This window comes from Armigeres subalbatus, chromosome 2, assembly GCF_024139115.2.
Source record: "Armigeres subalbatus isolate Guangzhou_Male chromosome 2, GZ_Asu_2, whole genome shotgun sequence".
In the NCBI taxonomy this organism is placed as follows: Eukaryota; Metazoa; Arthropoda; class Insecta; order Diptera; family Culicidae; genus Armigeres; species Armigeres subalbatus.
The window spans coordinates 170,766,664-170,794,302 of NC_085140.1; the positions used below are offsets into that span (position 1 = coordinate 170,766,664).

The following is a 27,639-nucleotide window of genomic DNA, read 5'->3' on the forward strand; positions in this document are numbered from 1 at the left end:
TTTTCAGCAGTGAGCACGCGTGTGGACAAAAAGAAGCGACGAATTTGGTGCCGTTTTTCTTTGTTTAGCGATGAGATGGATATATGTACAGTGAGATGGAGATCGGAACAGTTCCCCTAACTAAATACATCTATAGAATGTTTCTAGAACCCCCAACCCCTTCACTCAGCCGCTCTCATCAGTGCTAACCGCAATATATGAACGCACCCTCGCGACAGGCCACCGAGGTAGACGGTATGCATGCATGTACGACATCTACCCAACTGTCAGAGCAACACGGACGTGGTGGTGTTGTGAGTTTACAAATTCGGCCACCGCACTCAGCAGCAGTTTGTGATTGATCGCACATCGACCAACTAACGCCCTCAAGTAACAAACAGTGAAAGCAAAATTTGTTCGAGTATTGAAAAAGTTTCGGTGATTTTCCCATTGGGGCTGTGCCAGGTGAGTGATATTTTTATTTAATCCAAGTGTTGTTCGATGCTAATCACTCTGGGCATTCATATACACTTCGCTACAGTTTTTCTCGCGTAGAATAGGAAAAAATGTTTCAGCAGTGCATCAGACTGACGCCATCATAAGTTTTGCAAAATGGCATCACAGCGCTCATAGTGAGAAAAACTAGAAATCGATGGTCTCGGGGTGGCTCCCTCTTGCCGTGGTTCAAATGAAATGCGATTGTAAACAACATTAACTCCAAATGTTTGCAAAAATGAAACAGATAATTAGATTTATTTTGAAAATTAGTGAGTTTAATTATATTATCCAATATGGCTGATTTGCTGAAAAGTACCTTCGGAACCTACATCGATCGGAAGCTAAACTGTTCCAAAGGTACGAACAGATGTGAAGTAATAAATACCAATACAAATACGCGTGTACTCAGTGTGAGAGTGTGACACAGAAATCTGACTGATGACCCAGGCAGTGTACACACAGAATAATATAAAAATGCGAGGGGCTCAACAAATGCGTGTCAATGTTATTGATTTTATTAGTCGAAATTGTATGCGAGTAGTGCATTTTTAAGGGTATACGAATAAGCTGAGACGAGACCTGCAAAGACGCTGCTTCTTTTCTCTTGTTTTGACACTTGTTCTTCTTTTCATCACAGTTGACCATCGAGTTTCAACTGTTTACTTGACTGTTTCACCTAAGCCCCAGGTGGACCCTTCTGAGCACAATAAAAGTGTATCCAATTCACGAAATAGTTAATTCATTTTCATAAGGATTTTTATACCGGGAACAAAACACAGCTTTATTACTGATTATTAACAAGCTAAACGGAAGGTTTGGAATACTCGTTGAAGTAAAAAAGTCTTGGTAAAACAAAAATGATGTGGAATATTTTATTTGGAATACCAATACTTTCACTCAAAAAGCTGCTGGTTGCACCTGACAGTTCGTGACAGCAGTTGACTGGCAGCAGCTGAAGTTAGGGTGACCATATGGTATCCTAAAGGAGGACATGTCCTCCTTTTTCATCAAAAATCAGATGTCTTCCTTTTGCGCTAAAATGTCCTCCTTTTTGGATATTTAAAAAAAAATAACTTTCTTCTGTAGTAATTCTAGTTACTGCAACAGAGATCCCTTAGGAAATTAATCGTTGCACATATTATGGTGTTTTGCATTCTAATATGAAATATTTTCTTTTAAGTTATTGAATTAAATCAATGTTAATATCGGAAATCAAATGTTTGTGTTACAGACACACAGATGTCGAAGATAACAGAAGAATAGGTATTGAATTAGATTGGATTGGATTTGAAAATGGATTAGGAAAAATGCAAATGCTTCTCAAAATTTTCTACGAGTAAACACTCATCGAATTGCTTTTGGAACGCATCGCACGGCACGTTTCTTGAATATGTGCGGCAAAGAGCAGTCCCTATGCCTTGCCTAGAATGGAATAGAAATCTGAACTAATCTGAACAGTTGAGTTTCTTTAGTCTAAATCTGAACAGTTTCAAATTTCAGTTCAGTTAAGAACTTGGTGATACAGTTAACAATATCATTCTCATGTACAAGGCATGTACTTAAAATATGATTCTTAATGACATTCAAGAAACAAATTTCACTGGTCCTGTGTTCCGTCCTTAGAGATACCTTCAGTCAGTTATCTTTTGACAAATTTTTAGAATTGTATGAGAAGAGCTGTTCTTGTTAAAATTCTGTTCACAGTGATTTCAAAATTAGTTGAAGCTAAAATCTTACCATTACAAAAAATGTGCTGGCAGTTTATAATTGGAAAGTGATATAGACTATAATGTGCTATAATGCCAGTTGGGAATATTTCATCTGGATATTTAATGTTAATAAAGTAGAAGAAGATGTCGTAGCTCCCAGCTAAAACAAAGTTGCATGTGCTAGCGAATAAGTGTAAGATGGAGGCGATATAGGCACATGCCTATATTTGAGTTCATGCAAAGTGTACGTATATGGCCACCACTTTGTGCACTTATTCGCAATATTATACGATCTCTTGTTTGCTAGGTTACTTGCTGGTTCTTACAAAAACTTCTTCCAATAAACATTAGTGTGCAAAACGCCAAATATAATATTTTTAATCATCTTAAAAACCAAAAATCGATCGATGTTTTTTATGTCCTCCTTTTTAACCAAATGTCCTCCTTTTTCGCTACGATTTGGGTGAATTGTCCTCCTTTGGAAAAATTTCATATGGTCACCCTAGCTGAAGTTACATTTTTTCCTCTTTGCAGGTCTCGTCTCAGCGAATAAGGAAGACGAACTAAAAATAGGACTTTTTCTTTAATTTCTGCTGTTATGGATATATTTTTTTTATTTTTTATGTATATTATATTTACAATTGAATAGATAAATCAGGCTACGAGCGTTATCACTTGATAAAGGAATTCAAAGTTTACGTATCAAATTTCCATTGAGTTTTGAATACAGTGATCGTTCGCTAATTGGGGCGTTTTGACATGTCATTGTTGTTTACTGTTTGCATTGAACAACGAAAAAATTGTATGCACCAAGAAGTATCGATCACAAGACTGACACTTGTGTTCCATCACCACAGTTCGTTCCGTATCCAACATTGAAAGCCATACACGCAATTGACCATTGCACGAGTCAAAATCTCCATAAAAAAAAATTGTAAACATTGCCCTCATGAGAAGTCACTCCCATTTAAACACGGGTAAAAAAATGTAAACATTGCCCTCATATGGTGTCCGATGACGTCATGGTGCAATCGTTAATCTCGGGAGGAAAAGAGATAGAAGCGGTCCGCGGTGGCAGTTTATATGCTACATTTATACTACATCTATAATGCAACGTACACACCAGTCAAGCAGTTCGACGAACATTGACTCCGCCCCCACGAAAACACTTCGGTTGCTGCTTTGTTTGAACGTGTGTGAAGTTGTTCGAACAACCATTTGACAGTTGGCGGCTCGGTTGGAAAAAATTAAAACGTTTTGATTTTGGTTTGAGTTGTCGGGGGTGGAGTCAAGGTTCGCCGAACATGTATGAGCATTTGTAGTGAAGTTGCACAAACCCCCTACATTTTTCGATGGTTGGTGCTCGAGTTGATGCTTCGGACGTTCGTGTGTGATATTGTTGGTCGAATAAATTGATTGTTCGTGTCGCTGTTGGTAAAACTGGATGGATGTTTGAATTAACGAGAGGTGGAGTTAATGTTAGTCAAACTGCTTGGCCGTGTGTACGTTCCATAATAGAAGTAATCATGCAAACACACTTCCCGTTTCCTATCGTTAATTCATATAAAGACCAGACTGAATCTGTTATGCAAACTAGTGTAAATGAAGCCAGGCGAGATATTCATCAAACGAATAAGGTCACTGGGAGACACCAGGAGCAATGCTGGCATGCTGGCCAAAGGAAATATTTACTGAACATGAAAGTTGATCCATTCAAAACACCCGGTAGAGAATTTTTCGTGTACTAAGAGCACCTCCACGGGAGTCCTCATCGCTATTCTTATTATAGCGCTCCCTTCCGAGTGCTATTTTAGGATAGCGCCCCGTCTTCCCACCGGTGGTTTCTGTTTTAGGTATCTTTGTTAACATATTGAGTTCCCACCGCTTGTTGCTAAAAATAGTCTTTTTTTCTTCAATGGCTCTACATTCCAACTGGAACATGGCTAGCTGCTCAACTTAGTATTCTATTAGCATTTTCTCAGTTATTAATTGAAAACTTTTCTGTGGCCGCCATTTCATAAGTATGTATTTTGTGTCACAACTATGCCCAAGGAGTCCACTCTAAAACATCCTTTACCGAATCGGGAATAGAACTCGCTATCTCCGGAAGGCAATTCTGCGCTTTTGCTCCAGCTACCCGGAGATCCGTCGTTGTAATTTTTTTCACCGTGATTCCTCCTGGACTTCATTCCTCCTGGAAGTTGAAAAAAAAAACTCCTGCAATTCCCAGCAAACTCTTGACAAAATCCTGCAGGAATGCTTTCAAAAAAATCCCGATAGGTTCTGGAATAAATCCTAAAACTAGTCTGGGAGAACTGCTAAAGATTCTTAAAAAAACACAAAATTTCTGGGGAACTCCCGGAGAAATTTGCCAGAGATCTTACATGAATTTCTAAGACAAGAAATGTTTAAATGAACGACAGAAAAGAGAAACTTGTGGGAGATTTCCTGAAGAAACTAGTTGAAGAACATACTGAATAATTACTAAAGGAACATTCTGAGGGATTCCTGGAAGACCTCCTCCTTGGAATAACCTGCAAAACAAAAACAGTAGAATTTTCTTTTGCGAAAAATCCATGAATATTTCGGGCTCTAGCGGGCGCCGGTGCGCATCGCTCCTCATAATAGCTGATCAATTAGAACTACAATTACTGCTTCGCGAAGTTGCACTGGGACACTAGATAAAAAAAAATTTCCCTTGCTATTTAATTTCATCGAAATTGTTTAGAAAAAGGAAAACAGATTTTCTGCAATTTTTTATCAATAACAAAGTGACGTTTCACAAAATAGCAACCCTGTATGGAAATTTAGCAACCCAATATGGGGCGCTAAATTTGGAAACCCACGGCTAATTTTGAGTTGCGTTCTTATTTTACATTCCCGTTTAGATACCTTCGGTGTAAAAGTGGGTCCCTATAAAGGGCCCGGAAATAGCGATAGGGCCCCATATGGGGACTCCCGTGGAGGTGCTCTAACAGAAGAGAAAGGACCGCCCGTTCTGACTAAGATGTTTAAATCGAGCTTAATATTAGGCTATATTCCGACTGCATTGCGGTGAGCAGGGTAGAAATATTTCACAGTCAATGCAGTGAAAAACATGGATCTCAGTATAATCTGCAGTCGCCTTCTTCGCCGCCGTGGTGAGTGCGACTGAGTGCAGCCGAAAAATCATTTCCAACACCGACCATTCAATTTCGCATTCAGCCACTCACAAGTCGCTCTGACATGCTACTCAGTTCGCGCCTTACTGTATGACTGTGAGTGGCCCATTTAAACGCGTGGTGATTTTTTTCAATTTGCTGGGTGAATGTGTACATTTTGCTGTGGTAAATTTCATCTTCGCGGCGCAGTGGGTGATGTGAGTTCTGTTGTTTACTTTTCTGCCTCTCCGGGAATGTGAGGTTGATTTCAAAGCAGGAAGAAAATAAAAAAAATGAAATAAAAAAACATCACCTTCATCCAGTGCTGCCGAATATTTACAACCCTGGCGGTGAGTGCGTGTCACATTTACATTTTCCAAAAGCTCAAAATCCTTCGGACCAATTAGCTTATCGTCCATTATACTAAAAATATTGGAAAAAACTAAAAGATGAGCATATAAAATCATCTTATTTAACGAATATTCCTCTGAGCAAAAATCAGTTTGCATATCAGGAGGGTAAATCTTCAGTAACATGATGATGATGATGATGGTCCCGCCACATACCCCTACAAAGGTTTGAGCTAGACGATTTATCTTTAAGATAATTAATTGAATAATATAATAACAATTTAATCAGATTTGCAAAAAACAAAAACGATCTGATTACCATCACAGATATGAATTACATAACTTTTCATTACTATCCAGCAAAAAAGGTAAATTAAGAAAAAACTGTTGATTTCATCTACAGATTTTCATAAGCATCGGTAGTGATACTTCGAGTTTATACTAAAATGCAAAACTTGTGATACCTCCCGCACAGATTTCAAAAGTTCCACCAAGAATCGCGTTTCATGTTTATACAAGACCACTTAACGTTTATCACTCGTAAGCATCAATAAAATTAATAATCTAAGTCGTCAACAAAACTAAAACTTGTGTTACCGCTCCGTCGATATCAAAAGTTTCGGTATCAACCACGGGAACAAAACTCTACCAGATAGCCCATTACTAATCCGAAGAATCATTCAAACAGTTGAAAATGCGCAAGTCTGTACATAAATTTTAAAAATCATCCATATCTGCCTTGCGCGCGAGACTCAAACTTTTGTAGACTACACAAAAAAAGGTCAAATTACAATTACGTCAATATATATAAAATCCATCATCATCATCGAGGCGAACAAAACAGTTTATCAGTGCCTCAATAAATAAAAAATACAATTGTCCAAACAAACAATCCGTAGGTCAAACTTCGTCAAGATACAAAATTTATTGAATTATAAAAAGTCAACTAGGGGAAACCGCCAAATGTTGAACAGCTAATTTTGTCGCCTATTGTTGAACTCCCATAAGAAATGCACGTGCGTTCAACAATAGGCGAAGAAATTAGCCGTTCAACATTTGGCGAATTACCCTAAGTAGCTGCTTAAAAGGCAGCTTTTACGTGTGAAACACAAAGTCTCTTAAACTGTGATAATGAGTGTTTGCACGTTTGATATGTGTAGGCATCGAATTGAAATAATTGATACCTTTAACCCTTTATAAGGCAGACGAATCTAAACAATAAATTAACAAAAACAACAATAGGACACAATGTTGACATGGTATTAAACTCAAATGTATGTTTGTTATACATTAAACAGTTCAGAAACATTGAAAAATTGGTGGCAATATAGTTGCCACTGCCCGCCAAGCGGTAAAACATTGGTGGCAATATAGTTGCCACTGCCCGCGAAGCGGGACAACATTGGTGGCAATATAGTTGCCACTGCCCGGGAAGCGGGAAAACAGGCAACAACAAAAATATAAAAAGATTTTTAAAAATTTGGTTTTACGTAGAACCAGTCGAATCAAGGTACGTTACATTTTTTGGTGAAGAGTCCTAGTCAAAAAACGCAGGGGACCCTTGGGAAAAAAACACAATTTCGTCAAAAATCCAAAAACCAAATATACAGAAAGGCAAAGCTTTTTTCACGCTAATCACGTAGTAATCTAACACAGGAGATTCAAAATAATTGATACCAACGGGAAAAAATATATCTTTGTCGTTTTTTTAACGAATTATAACTGAAAATCCTTCTTCCACTCGAAACTTACGATCTGTTCGTAAAAAAACTGTTCTCAAATTGACATTTCAATTTTTTTATGGCTCAAATTCATCCGGGGTGTTACTAGGAAGCAAATAAAGTCACTACATGTGAAATAATAAGTAGAGCTCTTGTTAATAAATAGAAAAACATATTATTTGTTGGTGGCAATATAGTTGCCACTGCACTATGGTCCAGGATACAGATTTACGCGGAAAGATGAATTTTACGCCAAAACTATATTTTTTAGAAAAAACTGTTGTTCTACAATATTGTTCAAAATAGTAAGGCCATCATTATGGTTCTACCAAAAAATATGGTGGCCCATCATTTAAAAAAAATTAGAAAATATTTTTTTTTATTTCTCAGAATATTGACATGTTATGTTCTACAAAGTTGTAGCGCAGCTCATTCCAATCAATTTTGCTAAAAAAACTTTTTCTGTAGCTCTTAAGTTGGCTGATTTAGAGCAATTTTACCTAATTGGATTAGGGTGTACCTCAAAAAACAGTATTTTTGATCTTATTTTTTTGGTTCAGATCTCCCGAAAAAGTCGTCTTCAGGTGACTTTGAGGGCTCAAAACCATGCCACTTTTGAGGGGTGAATATGCACAGTATCTTTTCCGATCAAAAGTTATAATCATTTTCTGTCAAAATTACATTTTTCATAAGTTGATATCTCCAGTTAGGGCAGACCAAAAAAATATGTTCGTACGGCATCTGAAAAAGAAATTAATATTCTTTATTATGTCATAAAATTGGGGATATGTTATTTTTTTATCTCAAGTTTCACCAATTTTACTAAAATCATGTTTTTTTTAAATAAATTGATATAACTCGACAACGGAAGAAGATACATACGATATTCTTATAGCAAAACACGCGTTTTGAAAAGCTCCAAAAGTCTTCAGAAGATGACATCCGTGAAAAATAAAAAATGAAATGAGCAGATCATAAATCTTGTTTTTTGAGGGACACCCTAATCCTGGTAAGTAAAATTACTTTAAACAAGTAAGCTTGAGAGCTACATAAAAAGTTTATATAGCAAAGTTGATTGGAAAAAGCTGCGCTACAACTTTGTAGAACATTTTACGTCAATATTCCGCAAAAAAAAAAATGAAAATTTTACATTTTTATAAAATGGCCCACCCTATTTTTCGGTAACTCTATAATAAGGGCCCAAGTATCCAGAACAACTTTGTAGAACAAATTTTGTTTCTTAAAAGTATGCTTCAGACCGAAAATGCATCTTTTCTCGTAAATCTTGCAATACGATGATAATGATAAAACTTATAAAAAGTGTTAGAGCTGTAGATTTTTTATTTTTCATTTCTCACCAATGTCATCTTCTGAAGACTTTTGGGGCTTTTCATAACGCGTGTTTTGCTTTAAGAATATCGTCTGTATCTTTTTCCGTTGTCGAGTTATATTAATTTATTTGAAAAAACATGGTTTTAGTAAAATTGGTAAAACTTGAGATAAAAAAATAACATGTCCCCAATTTTTTTATATAATGAAGAATATTAATTTATCTTTCAAATGCCGTGTAAACATATTTTTTTGGTCTGCCCTAACCGGAGATATCAACTTATGAAAAAAATTTAATTTTGACAGAAAAACGATTATAACTTTTGATCGGAAAAAGATATTGTGCATATTTACCCATCAAAAGTTGCATTTTTTTGAGCTCTAAAAGTCACCTGAAGACGACTTTTTCGAGAAATCTAAAACAAAAAAATTAGATCAAAAATTCTGTTTTTTTTTAGGTACACCCTAATCCAATTAGGTAAAATTGTTCAAAATCAGCCAACTTAAGAGCTACAGAAAAAGTTTTTTTAGAAAAATTGATTGGAATAAGCTACGCTACAACTTTGTAGAACATAACATGTCAATTTTCCAAGAAATAAAAAAAATATTTCCTATTTTTTTTTATATGATGGGCCACCCTATTTTTTGGTAAAACCATAATGATGGCCTTACTATTACGAACAATTTTGTAGAACAACAGTTTTTTCTCAAAAATATAGTTTTGGCGTAAAATTCATCTTTCCGCGTAAATCTGTATCCTGGACCATAGTGCACTGCCTTATAAAGGGTTAAAAAACAAAGAATTTTGTGAAGCTCCATGCAAAAAGTATGGTGTTCTTATATCTTCCGCGTTTCTAGTGTTATATCTATGAATGTCACTTCCTCTTTCAATTCGATCACACAAATATCGAGGCAGCAATCCGTTAATTACTTTAAAAATGAACACCATTGTCAAATACACAATTCTTTGCTTCACCGAGAGCCACTGCAAAGCATCCAACAAAAACGTTGAGGAAGTGAATCTGATACATCTCAAAATCAAACGCATAATCTTATTCTGCAAACGCTGCAATCTCGATATTTGTGTCTGATTTGCTAAAAACAAAATGGAAGGACAAAAGTCCAAGTGAGGAGAGATGATTGATTTGTACAACTGTATTTTGCTAGCAATATTTAATTCGTTTTTCAGTCGACAGAGGATTCCATACCTCTTGGCTATTTTCTTGATGACATTGTCAATATGTTGGTCAAATTTCAATTTATCATCAATAATCACGCCAAGATATTTAATTTCCCGTACGCGATCAAGTGTCTCGTCATCAATTTTCACAGAGACATTATCTATTGAACGATTTCGCGAAATAATCATGTACTTTGTTTTACTAATATTCAATTTCAACTGTTTGTACTTCAACCATCTACTTAAAGAATGCAAATCTTCATTCAAGCGTTCAATCGCATCTTCTAAGTCTCTAGCTGCAATGAATAACACAGTATCGTCTGCAAATAAGTTTATATCACAAAAACGTAAAACCCGTCGCATGTCATTTATGTACATAATAAACAAAAGGGGCCCCAATACACTTCCCTGTGGCACTCCTAGGGTGTTCTCCACGGGACGAGATACAGAATCATTAAAAGCAGTCCGTTGAGTTCTGTCAGACAAATAGCTTTTAAACCAATTGTATGCAGAACCTGAAATTCCAAAGCGCTCCAAAGTTTTCAACAATAAGGGCCTAGAAATTGTCTCAAAAGCGCGTTTAAGATCCAAGAACACAGCAACAATCGTATCTTTATGCTCTATGCTTTCTTTCCATTTAGCTAATACCAAGTTCAAAGCGGTTTCGCAGGAGTGACCCTCCCGGTATCCCGATTGTTCCGGTATTAACAAGTTATTACTATTTAAATACATAAGTAGCTGGCCTTTAACAACAAGTTCTAAAATTTTTCTCTACTGTGTGCAACATGTTGATGGGACGAAACTCTTCGGCTTTAATCGTTCCAGCAACTTTTGAATTGGAATAACTAAGGATTCCTTCCAAACTTGCGGCACGTGCCCAGTTTGCAATGATTCATTTATCAGGTCCAGCAGGTTGTGTCCGATGACATGAAAGCAATCTTGTATAATTTTAGCATTAACATTATCAATACCAGCCGTTTTTCCTAGATTAAAACAAATCGTTTCAAGTTCTTGAAATGTTATGGGGTGAAAACCTTCGAATCTCAAGTTACTGTTAACTGGCTGTTTTATTTCGTCAGGTTCATCCACTAACTCGATAGATCGGTTAATGGTTGAAACACTGTCGACAAAATAATCATTAAATTTAGACGCGATTACTTCTTCCGACTCTTCTAATGTGTCATTAAAAGTTATGGATCGCGGTTTACAAGAACTAGGTTTTAACAATGATTTTAATATTTTCCATAACTCTTTGCTGTTGTTTTGATGCTGATAAATTTTCCTCTGAATATATTCGCATCGAGTATGCTTTAAACATTGCGAATATTTATTCCGCGCAACCTGGTACCTATTCCAATGATTTTCATTATTACTTTTACGACATTTTTTGTACAACTTATCTCTTTTACGTTTAAGACGTAAAAGATCTAGATTGTACCAGCTGTTTGAATTTTTCAAAGTTACTAATTTCTGTTCAACTAATTGATTGGTACAGGATTTTAAGACGCTTGTGATAACAGCTGCTCTTTGATCTAAATTACCAGTATTTTCTCGAAAATCCACGTTTGTTTCGATAAGGCTCGTAATTGCTTGTTTTGAATATTTTCTCCAGCACTTAAGTTTTACCAAATCGTTATTATTACTACTGTCATCTGTAATGCTAATGACTAGTGTTTCATGATCGGTTACTTTTAAATCACAATTCGTAACACTAGTGACAGAATCAAAGTTAGAGTAAACATGATCAATCAAAGTTCTACTGTGCCGAGAAATACGCGTATACTCATTTATTTTTTGTTTTAAATTAAAAAAGTCAACTAATCGCTTCAAATGATTCGAATTTGAATCGTCACACCAATTGATATTAAAATCGCCAGCAATAACATTTAATTTACTAGGATCCATAAACGACTCTAACCAGTTTTCAAAATTTCCAAAAATGCTGGTCATTAGCACTGGGAGAGTGATATAAAATACCGTAATTACCCAACTTCATGCCACGTACAACTGCAATGCCTAAGAACCAATTGCCATCGCAAACTTCGTTCAATTGAAGCTTGAACTGAACTGATTCTTTGACATAAATAGCAACTCCGCCGGTGTGTCTCGAATGTGATAGACAAGCAGCAACACTATATCCCGGAATACTATATTGATCAAATGCTTCTAAGTTAACAATATGAGTTTCAGATAGAAATACTAAAAGTGGACGTTTATCTTCTACAATCTTACGTAGTGCAACGTAGTTTGTAGACAAACCAGCAATATTCAAATACAAAATATCTAAATTATTCACATTTCTACTGGAACTTGGTTGCTATTCATTGAAACGTAAGCTGCTCTTTTTACGATCAAATAACCTTTTATAAACTTTACACTCAGTACTAAATGCTCCGTGGTTTACGTCCAGATTCATTTTACGTTCTTTATTCATTTTCAAACAATTGATACATTTCAAAGCAGTTGACGTGCAATCAGATGTTTTGTGACCTTCACTGCACTTAGAACACGCAATATTATTCTTGCATTCCGTACTCATGTGCCCAAATTCTCCACATTGGAAGCATCTTAGAACACTAACTTCGGGAACTACAAGGCACCGATCAAACCTTATATTCACTTTCTTCGCGGTCAGCAAGCAACTATGAGTATCCTTATCGACTTCAATCACAACATTGTATTTTTTTTTCCAAGTTCGTTTATTTGGTAGGCTCAGGCGTGTATAACACTTTACGGAGCCACGTTTCTTTGTGATATGTACAATCGACATAATCTTATTATTAAATTAGTAAGAGAGGGAAATAAGCCAACGTACTCGTGGTGACTCGAGGTTAGGTTTACACAACATTGTATTTGTTGTACTTGAAACGTGGATTTTCGTACGTCCTGATAACCTTTACTTCATTTATAGCGATGTCTTTATTTTGATTTTTTAAAATCTCGATGAAGTCATCGGAGGATAATTTATCGCACATGCCCATCACTTTAAGCCTTGGCACCGATGTGGGAACAACAGCATTGTAGCTTTCACCCAGATCGCTTTGAATGCCATCCTTCACAACATTTACATTGTATTCTGTTGCAGCAATAATAGAGCCGTCTTTCCCGTTCCTAAAGTTACTGATTTTGTGTGTTTTTGGATCTAATTTATCGTTCAAAAATTTCCGAGTAGCATCGCTACTCTGGTTGGACTCTTTAGGTTTAATCACAACAGCGCTTCACAACTTAGCTACAAAATTGAAAAGATCTTTTGAAGCAAAAGAAATTTCACTTGCCGCGTTCCTTGACATTTGATAACACATCTTACAGTTCAATGAACAATGCTATGTTGAAACGAGGTTTCGATGTATGCATTGCATTGTTGACTGGATTGGCGAGATGTTATCAAAAAGAGAAATATCAGCTAACCTTGGAGAAGCACGCCGTGCTCCACGTGCTATACCATTGGATCAATTTATTCAATTAGAAGCGACGAAGAGGTGCTTTGAAGATCAAAAGTAGGTGACTATTAACAGGACATCTTAGTATTCTTTTTTTTGTCTTTATTAGCGAGACTTACAGCCCTGGGCTGGCTCGTCTCGTATCTTGGTATTCTAAGCAAAATAAATATCAACTCACTGATCACGAACAACGATGTTTGAATGAGAAGAAGATACAACTTTTATCAGTGTTTTGATGTAATTAATCTTGAGCGAAGCATGTGGACAAATGGTGGACCAAATCTTCGCTCAGAATCAATTGTATTTTTCACCGATGGTTCAAAGCTGAACAATCAAGTTGAAGCATGCGTATGCCATTGTCCGGCAACTTTTAGAAAAGTTTAGAGAACAAGTCCCAATATGGTAGAACGATTCATCTGTACCATAAAACAGCATTGGGAAGACGCTGGTCGTCAAGGTGATGAAATTGCTCTACATAGCACTGATGCGTCAACTTGACAAAGCTATATCAAATGGGGTAGCTATCACAATAGATCTTACAAATGGTCGCAGTGATTCAAATCCCCAACAAGGAAAAAAAACTACGTAAATACAACCATAACATCAGACCCGTGGTATTGATCGGTTTTTTACGTTTAACTGCTTTTTCATTGGGTTTCGCCCCAATAAGGTACCAGTCAAAACGTTCAATGCAAGAGATGGCGTTGATTCAGTGGTAGTAAAATCGAAATTACATCACCATAAAACTAATAATCAGTGCAAACTAAGTGCAGTTGATTTCCCGTAACGCTGGTAGATCACTTTTACGTAGTGTGTTACGGAGTAAGATCTACCAAACCGAGTCCTAGCTTAATCAATTTTTCGAGCTAGGGCAATCACTTGTGGTAATAATTTAGTATTTAGTTCTCGCTTCCGGTTGCAGTTTCTGAATTGCAATTACACAGGATTTTATTTTTACACGATTTTTTTTCGCTCGTATTTTTGATCGTGTGACTTCAATTTGCCACCAAACTCTTCGCAACATGTTTCAAAAAATCCAGAATAAATCAAAGAAAAATCACATGATAATTAATATACGTTAAATATTTAATATGAGTGGAAAATTGAAAAAATGTAAATCGTGTAAAAACAGAATCCAGTGTATCTTTACCCTGCAGATGGTTGAAAGGCTCGAATTCCCTTTGAGGCTAAACCGTATGCAGCGGAAGTAACTTTCCAAGCGATACTAAACTTCGGCCCCATCGTCCTAGACTGAACTGATTGCTAGAAAAATAAATCAAATTAGGGGCTCAAATACGTACTAACTCTTCATGAACTGGTGAACAATGTTAGTCAGAGGAACATACGAAAGTTCTTGTTACTGAACAAATTCTTTAGCTAGGAATGGTTTTGTACTTACTTGATACTTGATGGGCTACATCTCTTCGATGAATCTACGCCGAATGGAGTATCCTTCTCCATTGGACTCGATCCTGTGCCAATCGCTTCCAGTCGCCCTGAACGTTGAGCGTCCTCAGGTCCTCTTCAACTGCAAAAAGCCGTCGTGTACGCGGCCTTCCACGAAGCCTGCGGCCTCTTCCGGGTTCTCTACTAAATATTATCTTCGCTTGACGTTCTTCCGGTATAGGAACAACGTGACCAGCCCACCGTAGTCTGCCGTGTTGTATAAGCTTAATAATATCCAGCCCTTTATACACCTGGTACAATTCGTGATTCATCCGACGCCGCCAGAAACCGTTCTCCAGTTTACCGAGTATTGTCCGCAGCACCTTACGCTCAAACACACCGAGAGCTCTCCGATCAGCCTCCTTTAACGTCCATGTCTCATGGCCGTATGAAGCCACCGGAAGAATCAGAGTAGTATACAGCGCGAGTTTTGTTTTCGTTTGCAGACTACGGGACTTGGTTTGTATGTGGAGCTAAATCCCGGGTTTGTAGCTTTACTGGTGATATTGCAAGAAAATAGAAAACTTCTAGTTTTGCGAAGCAAAGAAGAAGAAGAAGAAGAAGAAGAAGCAGAATGAGTGTCGGAAACTTCAAAAGGCATGCGCTGTACGAAAAGTGATTGATGTCAACAATATTAATTTGCAATGTTCTGAAAACTCATATGTGAATATGTACATTATGTGGTAGACATTGATTTGAAAAATGTATTGGAGGTAACCACTTTCCCTTCGATAGGACTCGAACCCACGACCCTCACTGAGGGTGCTACAATAGATCTAATAACTTCGGCCAAAATGCCATTTTCTTCTACATGCCCATTTGTAGCCTCTCGGCTGCTCCGACGGGAAATAATCTTGGGGTAAGGATTAAGCTGAGCACGGGCTCGTTTAACGGAAATAGCTGTATCGCTCCCACTAGAACACCCTAGTCCACTTACCTTACAACGGGAACTCAATTCCACTGTCGTTCCTCCTTTGAAAGCAAAATATGCCAAACGATTTTCCGCCGTTAATTTGACCAAAGTAGAAATCCAACTACAAAGAGGCCCCAAACACGGAATCCGAACAAACCAAAGGTTGTATACCAGTAAACATGGCTGTGCGTCTTAAGGAAATGACCACCAATAGTTTAACTACATTCTAATGGTATGGAAATGCTAATAACATCTTCCAAACTTAGACGTACATGTTCATGATATAATTAAAGGCGAAAGTATAGAACTGATAGATCCGTTGGGATACGGCAACGTAGAACTTCACGTAGAAGTAATACACTCAAATAATTAATTAGAACATTCTATTGTTACTTAGTTCATTTTGAGCTTGAAAGATTATTCATGGAGGGTACTTGCGATTTTTCCGGGTTGCTGCGACATGTTGCCTAGAATGCTGTGGAGGGCCCTCCGATGTTTCGGTATACTTCTCGCCTGGATGGCGTTGGTGTTCGTCGGCGGATCTTGCTTAAGATGACTACGGCGGGGCTACGAGAATGACGGATGACCAAGCGGGACGCTCGTTGTGGTTTTCGTGCAGCTTACTACGGCCAGACGGAGAAGGATGAGCAATCTAGGCGATCGGTGAAACTTGCGTGGCGCTACGGCCGGCTGAATGATGAAGGGCCTATCTAGGCGATCGGCGTGACTTTTCCGGTTCTTTCTACGGCCGGGCGTATGATGGAACGGCCGGACGAATGATGGAATGGCCGGACGAATGATGGAATGGCCGGACGGATGATGAAATAGCCTACGGAACGCTTCGAGTCGCTTTTGAGAACGGACACGAAGCACCGAGAGCTTGTGTGATCGGGATACGACGGCGTAGGGGTGTTATTCAGTCTCCGATTTCACAAAATGGTGAACGAAATGGCGTCCAAGCTGGCTTACCGCTAGGCAGATTCCGTATCCTGGTTGTTCCGGTGGCTTTACTGTGGGCGAGAAAACAGGTTTTGATGCTCCAGAAAGCTTTCCGAAAGAAAAAGGCCCTAATTCGGACCAGACCCGATCAGGAATACATAACAAAATTATAACTCAATTCTATCAATGGTTGTTATTTAAAACAACGTGTGTTATAATTAGATAATTCGATAAAAATGTGTCTTCGGCCAGTTTTATTTCATATCAAAATTATGACAACATAAGTTATGTATATTTACACAAAATAATTGCCTACATTTTTTGGTATTGGAAAAAAGCGGAGGTAATCACCTCCAGTATAACTTGAATCAATGTTCGATGTTAATAGCTAGTACAAAGTTAATTGCTTACATTATGGATGGAAATCCGGCGTTGTAACGTACCACATTTTTATACGTGATGTAGGCAATTACCATGAAAGTAGATTTTTGTACCTCATAATCATATCAACGGTTGTTATAATGTTGATATGAAGCTAACAACCTCTGATATAATTATGTTACGGCTAGAGGGAATTTTGATATAATTTTTGTTATTTTAACAACTAACCAGCCAATTTTATAACACATTTTGTTACATTATTTTTCTGAAATAAATAACTCCCCTTGTTATAATTTTGTTATGCATTCTTGATCGGGGATGCGCAGAATTAGTCACTAATCGCGCACTTCTGTACCCTCCAATTTCCCTTTCAAAAAATTTAGCAATTCGATTTACCTTTTCTTCCTCATCGTATTTCCGCTCACTCTTAAAGCAAACTTTCCTTTTTACTTCTATTCACACTCTGTTGTATTATAACAAATTTTCTTAAACTTTATTTCGACGCGCACTTCTTAGTTCGTTGGCGGTTCTTACACGAAATAGGGATTTCTATTCTTCGATCGCTTTGCTGGCCTTAGAAAATCGAAAGGTGTTCCGAAGTCAACCCGAAGATATACGGCATCTTAAAGGTTGGCATCCCTCCCGATCAAGAATGCATAACAAAATTATAACAAGGGGAGTTATTTATTTCAGAAAAATAATGTAACAAAATGTGTAATAAAATTGGCTGGTTAGTTGTTAAAATTACAAAAAAATATATCAAAATTCCCTCTAGCCGTAACCAGGCTTGTAAAAAGTCATCTGCATGTCATTTGACTAATTTGTTCATAACTTTCTTTAGAAGCCAAATTTATTCCATAATTTTAGATGTACTCATAACGATTGAGTAGGGCTATATTTTTGTTCAAGGGTACATAGCTCTAAATATAACATCTGAGGCTGGAGAGTGAAAACTCTCCAAAATGTCACGTGTCATTTGACATAATGTCATTTGAATGACATTTTGCCTCCCACGCCCCAGATTACATATTTACAGCAATGTCTTGTTAGACAAAGTTGTAGGCACATTTAAGAGCTATAAGTTCGTCATACATCATGAATTGATAGCTACCTTCTGAAAAAAGTTCTGGGAAAATTATACAAACGAATGCAAATGACATTTTACAACACTGGCCGTAACATAATTATATTAGAGGTTGTTACCTTCATTTCAACATTATAACAACCGTTGATATGATTATGAGGTACAAAAATCTACTTTCATGGTAATTGCCTACATCACGTATAAAAATGTGGTACGCTGCAACGCCGGATTTCCATCCATAATGTAGGCAATTAACTTTGTACTAGCTATTAACATCGAACATAGATTCAAGTTATACTGGAGGTGATTACCTCTGCTTTTTGACGTAAACTATTTCCAATATAAAAAAAATGTAGGCAATTATTTTGTGTAAATATACATAACTACTGTTGTTATAATTTTGATATGAAATAAAGCTGGCCGAAGACACATTTTTATCGAATTATCTAATTGTAACACACGTTGTTTTAAATAACAACAATTGATAGAATTGAGTTATAATTTTGTTATGGATTCCTGATCGGGCTTCCTGCCAATGACAACCTGGCTCAAACCGCGAGTGAGTGGACGCGATGCTCACTACTTCGTCATTAACGATAAGCTCTGCACATTTTCAATTACAGCTAATGATTCCTCCACCAGTGAGGCCGTCCGTAATTTATCATAGAGGTGCGGAGTTTGGGTAGAGGCCTGAATAAGAGAAACGCGGATAGGTATGTGCCGCCAATCGAACCGTCAAAAAACAGCAGCCAATAGAGCAGGAGACCTGTCAAGCAGCCAAAATGTTGGCTCAAATACTGAAAACGGCCAAATTCGATTTTTAATTAAACGATTTTTAAATAAACAAAATTGAATGTATTTTACATTAATTTGCAATAATATTCCATTTGCAAATTCCATTGTTTATTGGATTCTATTGTTATGTGATGTGGACACGTAAAATAACGGATTGTGAGATTTTATCCACATAAAGCATTTCTTCCTTTTCATGTGTTGTTCTTTGATGAAGAAGATTGAATGCAGTGTTGGCGGGGTCATATTTTCTATCCGCGTTTCTCTTATTCAGGCCTCTAGTTTGGGTTTAGGTTCTCACTGGTGTAAGTGACATTTTTGTGAGAAAGCCAACAAGGCACTAAATTGGAACTTGCGGTTAAACATTCGACCAAACGATTTGTTAGGGCAAACGGCTTTGTCAGGAAAATGACTGGTTCGGCCTAATAACATTTTTGGCCAAACCATTTTTCACCTATCAACTGCTTCGACATAATGTTCAATTCGGACCCGTAATGCTGGGTAGACACCTTTACGTGGTGTGTTACGGGGTAAGATCTACCACGGTTACATTGCCAGCTACAGGCAAATCCTGACCCAACGAATACCTTCCTCATTATCCAACTCCGTGGTACTTATGAGGGTGTCGCTAAGTCGGTGGCCTCTAGTTAAGTAAGTACTACATCAACACTTCCTTCCTCTTCCTAGTTACGGTGAAGATGGGCGTGGCCAGGAGTAGTAATCCTCATGCTTTTGTTATTTTTGTTTAAGACTGGAATCAAGGACCACTCCCCTTCTTGATTTGGTTTTGTTTTTGGGAGAGAGATGGAAATACTAAAATATACGACCTCCTGAAAACAAAAAGGGCTGTAATCGCAACTTCGTCGACTGTCAAGACGTCCCGAATACTGACTGAAACCCCATGGAGCTATCGAGGGTAGTCGTATCTGAGACAGCAACAGATAAAATGCACAACACTATTCTCTACTCCACAAAGATCTCAGTAGGACCGAAAAGATCCTCCGCCGAAGTTGTGGGAATGCCATTACCTTCCTCAGGAAGGTTGATCTTCTGTTGTTCCAGAGCCGATCCTGACCGAGGACACTTCCTGTTCATTCCTTTACGTCGACCAGTGGGACGGCGCGATAGCGTTGAACCTCGTGTCCAACACGGTGGCGGTTTTGTCCTTTGATACCGCAGTGGCCAGGGATCCAGGCGAAACTAGTGTTCGGTGCCATAAAAGATATTTTAGTTACCAGATAAAGATTGTCGCTGTCGTCGCTGTCCGGAACATCTTTTGCTGGCGAGGAAAGAGGATCTAAATGTCAAGGAAGGAAAAATACATACGATTAGACAGTTAGGTACCACACATGTTTCGGACAGGAGAACAAAGGGAACCGAAGCAACAATCTTTATCTGGTAACTAAAATATCTTTTGGTGCCATGCTTGAGAGAATTCCTTAGATCCCGGAAGCACATTGCGGTGAGTTCAAGGGTCGACCTTCTCAGCTCCTCAGTGTTGGCGTCTCTTCGGAAACGGACGGCGATGGTTTTAACTACCTTAGCCGGAAGCATCAGCCAGCTTTTTACTCCTGTACCGGCAACTTTTCGTACGATCCGTTCAGCCTCGTCGAGGAGAGGCATCCTGTGCTACCCTGATGTAGCTGTGGCAAATGAAGCAGCTTTGCGGCATGTCGCTGCGAGGACTCAATGCTGGAAAGGAGTGATGCAGGGGTGAAAGAAAACAAACGGAGTCTAAACTAATATAATTAAATAATTATTAAAAACGGGCGACAGGACGTTGATAAGGTGTCTTTGGGCTGTGGTTTATACTGTCAATGAATTCTTCCCATAGTTTGTAGTTCGCCTCCCTGAAGACTTTTTTACATTGCCGGAACTCCTCCTTGTAACTTTCCAGGGCGTCTGGCCTGAGAGGCTCGTCGGTGTTAAGCCTTCTTAGTGCCTGAAGGACCTTACGTCTAGATTTGCCGAACGCCGAGTCTCCTCGGTCCTCCATCTAAGAATTCGATGGCCGAGACAACTGGTTACTAATTCCTTTATCTGATAGAGAAAAGATTACTTTTGTAGGACACATATCGTAGTTTTCACAGAAAATTATTGCTTCAGTGAGAATTTGATTTCCAATGTTTGTTTACAAAATAAAGTACCCTCAAACCGCAAATTGGTGCTTGCCAGTGAGATCAGAAAAAACGAACAGTGGGTAATGTCTATGACATAACCGCTAAGTGGACGTAGGACTTGACTTGACCATGCCTTCAAGATACATAATATGTCCAAATTTCTCACATCAACTATTTTGGATAAATAATCGGCGTTGCATACCATTCCTTGGCAAAATCTTCTCATCAAACCGACACAGAAATCAAATCTACCTCGAACAAGAATCATCAAAAACAATTCAGGAAGTATCTGTCCGGTCACGGAATATTAGCCTCGACAGCAACCTTCCCACTGAAGGACTGCCTGAAATAAGCCACAAGTTGGCCCAGCAGAGGATGTAGGGCTCCCTAATCCGTGCGATAGCGACTGAAGGAGAACATTATTTTTAACCCTTAGAGCCTTGAAAAAGGCTGTTTGCTTCGGCTAAGTGCAAAAAGTAAGAAAACGATCTTTTCAAATAACCGCGAATTTCTAGTGATGGTATAAAAAAGACTGAATGCTCTGCGAGCGAATGCACTTTTCTTTTATACCTAATTTTGAATCTTCTCTGCTTCCCAATTGGTGGGCCAATCAGCTAGTGTCTTATATACCGCTTCTTTGTCAGCCAAAGCGTCATCATCATCAACGCGTTCGAGAAGGGTTTCTTCTTTTTTACGCTTGTTGCTCGCTGCTGGCGTCTATTTCCTAACTAGACCTTTCGCTAGATACAGGCCAATAAGCCGGGCAAGCGAGGTTAGAATTGCAGTTCAGGTGGGAAGTACGTGTTCTTTTCTGAGACAACATTGTTAGAAGTAGAAGGAAGGAAACACCCGGACATGGGATTTCGGGTGATAAGATTTAGAATTGGTAACATGGGACGATCATTCAGTCACGTTCGCTTTGTGTGCGGTCAGTAGCAAACAATGTTTATCTAGATATTTTTTGATAGTTTATCAATGTTTTAGCTGTAATCGGTATTTTCTTTATCCAAATAAGATTAAGTGAGAGATTTGGACATCTTATGAATCTTTAAAGGCATGGTCAAGCGAAGTCCTTCGTCCACTTCGCGGTTAAATCAGAAAAAAATATCTACTGTTAGTTTTGACGCTATTTATGAAAATCACGCATAAAATTTTATCTCTAGAATATTGGATTTGGCACCCAAGTACAATTTCTATCCGGAAGGGTATTGAAAGCATTGATATTGATCTCTATTATTGGCTCTCGGAAGAACCGTTTGTTTTTTGGACATACATGCTGCATCATGTGGCTTTTCTTCAGCCTGTCTCGGCTCAGCACCGATGCCGGCCGGTCTCGGCTCGACTCTGCTGCTGCTGCCGGTATCTGCTCAGCATTGCTGCTTTGTCGGGTCTGTAGGGTGGACTGCTGATGTGCTGGCTAGGTTTCGGATGATGATGGTCGCTTTGATGGTGACGAGCCGAAAAGCGGTCGGTGCAGACTTCATTCCCTACTAAAAGCGCTGTTCCATCGATGATGCAGTTGCTTCGCTTGGCCCGGTCAGAGTGAAAGGAAAAAGTCGCGTTGCGCTATTTTATGGCTTCTCGGCAGACCCAGCGGCTGCTCATTCGCTGGTGTCTGCACCAATCAGAACGTGGTAATGGAATGATGCAAGAATTATGCGGTACCCATATTTATAGGTTCCCTTGAGCTCAATGTTTTTCATTGAAAACAGTTTCATGCCTATTGAAACAAGTTTTTCGGGTCTTATCAAGCATGGACATGGAAGGCATACTTGAAATCTTTCGATTGAGGGGCTTACCGCAGAAATTCGTCCACTGAGACGAACGCTATTAACGTTTAAAATCTTTCAACACAGCGTAACGCGGTCGATTTGAATATTTTGAAATTACACCCGGTATAGTAAAGAGAGACGTAAGTCCTACGTCAAAAAAATATGACAAACGCGATGCCTACGGTCATTAGGCCCAATGAGAAGTCTTCCTGTTTTCTCTTCTTTTCTTCCTTCTTATTTAATCGTTCTTCTTAGCACTTTCTTCCTTTTCTTTTTCCTTTGACGACTGCTCCTTTTTTGCCTTTCCCGTACACCAAGGTGAAACGAAAAGGCTGTATATTCACTTCCAAGACGATTTTGTGATAGAAGGCCCGGAGACCCATAGTGTTATATACCAATCGACTCAGCTCGGCGAATTGAGATAATGTCTGTCTGTATGTGTGTGTGTGTGTGCGTGTGTGTGTATGTATGTGCGCAAAATAAAACTCATTCATCTTTTAGGCACTTTCCTTTCCTACTGAAAATTGGCCAGATGTGACTATGGGATCAAAAGTTATGGCCAAAATACGATTTCTGTACAAAAAACACGCTAAGAAAATCTCACTCAAGTCTTTTTAGTACATATAATGCACGAGAAAGGCACAAACATCTCTAGATGGATGAATCAGGGTTTTTCTTCTATTATTTCTTGTCAATTCTTCTCACTTCTTTCTTCATACTTCTTCCTTTCTTATTCTTGCTATCTTTTTCTTCTCTCTTCTTCTTTATTTCTTCTTCTTTATTCCTTTTGTTTTGTTTTTCATTTTTTCTTTATCGTTCTTCCTTCTTATTACTTCTTTTTTCTCGCTTTCTCCTTTCCCGCTTCTCATTTCTTGCTTTTCGGGTTTTATTTTTCTTTTCTCATTTTTCACGTATGACTACTCGCTTTCCATTTCTCATTGGATTAGGTCCAATTCCAAGACCACTCGGCCTGAGTCGGAGCATATTTTTCTGCCATATTGTTGATGAGAATGTTTTCCAGGTACAAAAATGCAAGCAAAATGGAAATAAAAATAGTATATTTGTGCAATCTGGTAATTAAATGCTACCAGAATATGAATATTGGTGGAATTGATAGGAAAATATTAATACTTACTTATGGGTCCTCCGGTGGTGCAAAGGGCTAACTTGAAAGCGATGTCCTGCTATCGCTTTAACCAGCTTATGGATTTCGGTCGACTTTTTTAATTGCTTTATTGAGGCTTCGCCGCCATGAGTCTCTGGGTCTGCCTCTGCTTGTTTACAGATTCCGATTCTGCCCCTGCTTAAGGTGTGCCCGACCCAGTCCCACTTCTGATCCCGAATTTGTGTAGCTTTCGGCCTCTGGTGACAACGACGATGGAGCTCGTTGTTTGAGATCCAGTTGTGTTGTGAGATCACCAGGTCCGAATTATGTACGGCAGGCATCTGTTGATGAACACCTGCTGGCAGCCATTGAGTGTTCTCCACTGATACACATTTTATTATGCTAGCGTATAACTGCACAGATTTCACGTTACAGTTGAAGATTCGGATTTTGGTCCTTCCGCTTAAATGCCCGCTTTCCCATATATTTCTCAAAGTCGCAAAGGCAGCCCCTGCTTTCTCGATCCGTACGCCTATGTCGATCTTGGAAGGAAAATATTAGTGCTGTCCAATGAGCAGCTCGAAGTAGCTCGAAGTTGTTCCCGTCCTGCTCGTTCTTTTTTGTCAACAAACGGGCATGAGCGTGACAGGAACAACTTCAAGCTACTTCGAGCTGCTCATTGGACAGCATTATTACTTCGAACATTTTTGTTTGTAACGTACGTTGTCTACGTGACACCGTGGGCCTATGGGTCTAAGGCCCTTCCTTTAGAAAAATGTATTGGAATCTTTTACATACTCAGATAAAAATATGTTGTAATTTTAAATGTGTTTCCATCTACATATTTGGAGCATGCATATAAACGCAATAATTAATCGAACTTACTGTTATTTCATATCGAAATGCAATCCAATTTAACTAAATATGGAATGTTCATTTGTTTCACCCCATTCTGCTGTGTATGGCGTTATTTTCTCTACCTTTGATCCAAATTATGAACATTTAGTCCAAATTATATTTAACATACTTTTGCATCAAACAATAATATTAATGCAACCCATTTGTGTTTTTCAGTAACTTTCCTGTGACAGTTGAAAAATGACGACTCCAAATGCAGATATGATGATAAAGATGGAAGGAACCGAAATCCAGTCCTATCTGGAGTCGTTCAATAAAGAAATTGGCGAAGGCGAGAACGACGTCGAGTCCCAAGTGAATGAAGAGGATGAAGACGATGACGATGAGGATGCAGGATGCTATTTTGTAGACCAGAGTGGCAATTACTACTATCAGGCTACCAAAGACTCCGAACCGGTTTTAACCACGGCTCCACCAGATGGAGAAATTGAAGAGGAAGAAGAAGAAGTAGAAGAAGAAGTGACTACGGAAGACCACAGCTTGACACAACCCAAAAAAGAGGATAGCAAGGATATAAGCTACGTACTGATCATGCAAGACGAAGCGCAGAAGGAGGAACCACCGCAAGAAAATGATGAAGAAGTAGAGGAAAACGTTTATGAATTTGAAGATCTTGAATTGACGGAGATATCGAAAGCAGGCAGTAGTAAAGTAGTTAGGCTCACGCAAGCCAAGAGTGGCTCGAAACATATGTGCAATTATTGCAACTACACGACCAACAAACGTTTCCTGTTGGCACGTCATATGAAATCACACTCGGAAGATCGCCCTCACAAGTGTTCCGTTTGCGAACGAGGCTTCAAAACCCTGGCATCCCTACAAAATCACGTTAACACCCACACCGGAACCAAACCACATCACTGTAAACACTGTGAAAGCACGTTCACCACGTCCGGTGAGCTTGTGAGACACGTGCGCTACCGTCATACACTTGAAAAACCTCATAAATGTCCCGAGTGCGATTACGCCAGTGTTGAACTGAGCAAACTGAAGCGTCACATCCGGTGTCACACCGGCGAACGCCCGTATCAGTGTCCCCATTGTACCTACGCTTCGCCAGATACGTTCAAGTTGAAAAGACACTTGCGGATTCACACCGGAGAGAAACCCTACGAATGTGATGTCTGCCATGCACGATTCACCCAGTCCAACTCACTAAAGGCACACAAGTTGATTCACCAAGGTAAGTTTAGATGATTAGTAATTAGTTTGAAACTTCTGACTGGATAATGGAATTACACCGCGATGTGTCTTAATGCCAATCTTCAAAAAACAGTGCCAGTCACAATGGTTCGCTGATTGGAATTAGGGTACTTTATGGTACACTCGTTTATACATTTGATGGGTTTTGGTATTCCGAAATTAATCTAAGTCTTATGTTTTAAAAATAATATTTACAGTTGGCGACAAACCGGTGTTTCATTGTGAACTTTGTCCCACGACATGCGGTCGAAAAACGGACCTCCGCATTCACATCCAAAAACTACATACCCCTGTGGAGAAACCCCTCAAGTGTCGGCGGTGCAACAAAGTGTACCAGGACCGTTACACCTACAAAATGCACACCAAAACACACGAGGGCGAAAAATGTTACAAATGCGACCTCTGCCCATACGCTTCGATTTCGGCGCGCCATCTCGAGTCGCACATCCTGGTGCATACGGATCAGAAACCATTTCAGTGCGAAATGTGCGAGCAATCCTTCCGGCAAAAGCAGCTGCTGCGGCGCCATATCAATCTATACCATAATCCAGACTATGTGCAGCCAACTCCGAAGGACAAAACGCACAAATGTCCCAACTGTCCACGCTCGTTCCGGCATAAGGGTAATCTAATTCGGCATATGGCTTTACACGATCCTGAGTCGTCGGCATATGAGGAAAAGCAAGCCCTCAAAGAAGGGCGCCAGAAAAAGGTTAACATCACCTTGGAACAAGTGGATGAATTCGAAACTGAAGAGGAAGATGAGGCAGAAGAGGAAGATGATGACGAGGAGACAGAGGAAGAAATGATGACAGTCGAGGGTGAAGACGGCCAATATGTTGTGCTGGAAGTTATTCAACTACAAGATGAGGAGGAGCAAAAGCCAAAACCGGTTATTAAAACAGACACAGATGTCGCTTTTGAGGAAGTCAACATTCCGGAAGATCGGGACGCACTAGCGGGAACCACTACAGATTTCATTCTTAGTGAAGGTATTTTTGAAGCTTGCCACACTTAGACAAATTCCAAAATCCTTTTTTTTTGCATTTTCTTGCTACAATTATCTTTACTGTGTACACAGTATTTTTTTAAATTTATTTTCTTACTATCGGTCCCAGTATTCGTTTGCTCTAAAATGTAATCCCCTCATACTCATGCATATTTTGTCCTCGCAGATTTGACCAATCAGATGCTTATGAGCTCGTACCAACCACCTGCAAAGAAAGCGCGTTACGAATCGGTATCACAGAGCACCGACATTGAGAAAGATATGAGCAACTGTTTCGGATTTGATGTAAGTATATCGCCTTATATAAAGGTTTTTTTTTTAACAAATACGCATGTTAATTCTAATAATTTCCATTTCTATCATAACCAGGACGACGAAGATGACTCAGAAGGTAAACCAAACATTACCTTGCTCCACTGAAGAGTTAGATGATGCACAACACTGAATTGTTAACGTCGAGTATGATACATATATCAAACGATAATAAAGCAATGCAGGCTGCTTTACGTTAATAATCAACAACCCTAGTCAAAGTGATTTTTAAGGCACTTTGTAAGCGCTTGGTATATTGATTTAGTTTCTTTTTATTCACATGAGTATTGTTTGTAGAC

General features: G+C 38.8%; 1 protein-coding gene across 1 annotated transcript; it reads left to right on the top strand.

The window, feature by feature from the left end:
• Positions 1–285: 285 nt before the first annotated feature.
• On the top strand, positions 286–27,600 carry LOC134211196 (transcriptional repressor CTCF-like). The gene is made up of 5 exons (XM_062687872.1): positions 286–444; positions 24,973–25,999; positions 26,217–27,011; positions 27,195–27,313; positions 27,398–27,600. The coding sequence occupies exons 2-5, from the start codon at positions 24,997–24,999 to the stop codon at positions 27,446–27,448; spliced, it is 1,968 nt and encodes a 655-aa protein (XP_062543856.1). The 5' UTR covers positions 286–444; positions 24,973–24,996; the 3' UTR covers positions 27,449–27,600.
• The last annotated feature ends 39 nt before the right edge of the window (positions 27,601–27,639 follow it).

Coding starts and splice junctions, on each gene's coding strand:
- LOC134211196 (XM_062687872.1), top strand. CDS start 24,997: ATGACGACTCCAAATGCAGATATGATGATAAAGATGGAAGGAACCGAA. Junction 26,000..26,216: donor ACACAAGTTGATTCACCAAG/GTAAGTTTAGAT, acceptor TAATATTTACAG/TTGGCGACAAACCGGTGTTT. Junction 27,012..27,194: donor AGATTTCATTCTTAGTGAAG/GTATTTTTGAAG, acceptor TTGTCCTCGCAG/ATTTGACCAATCAGATGCTT.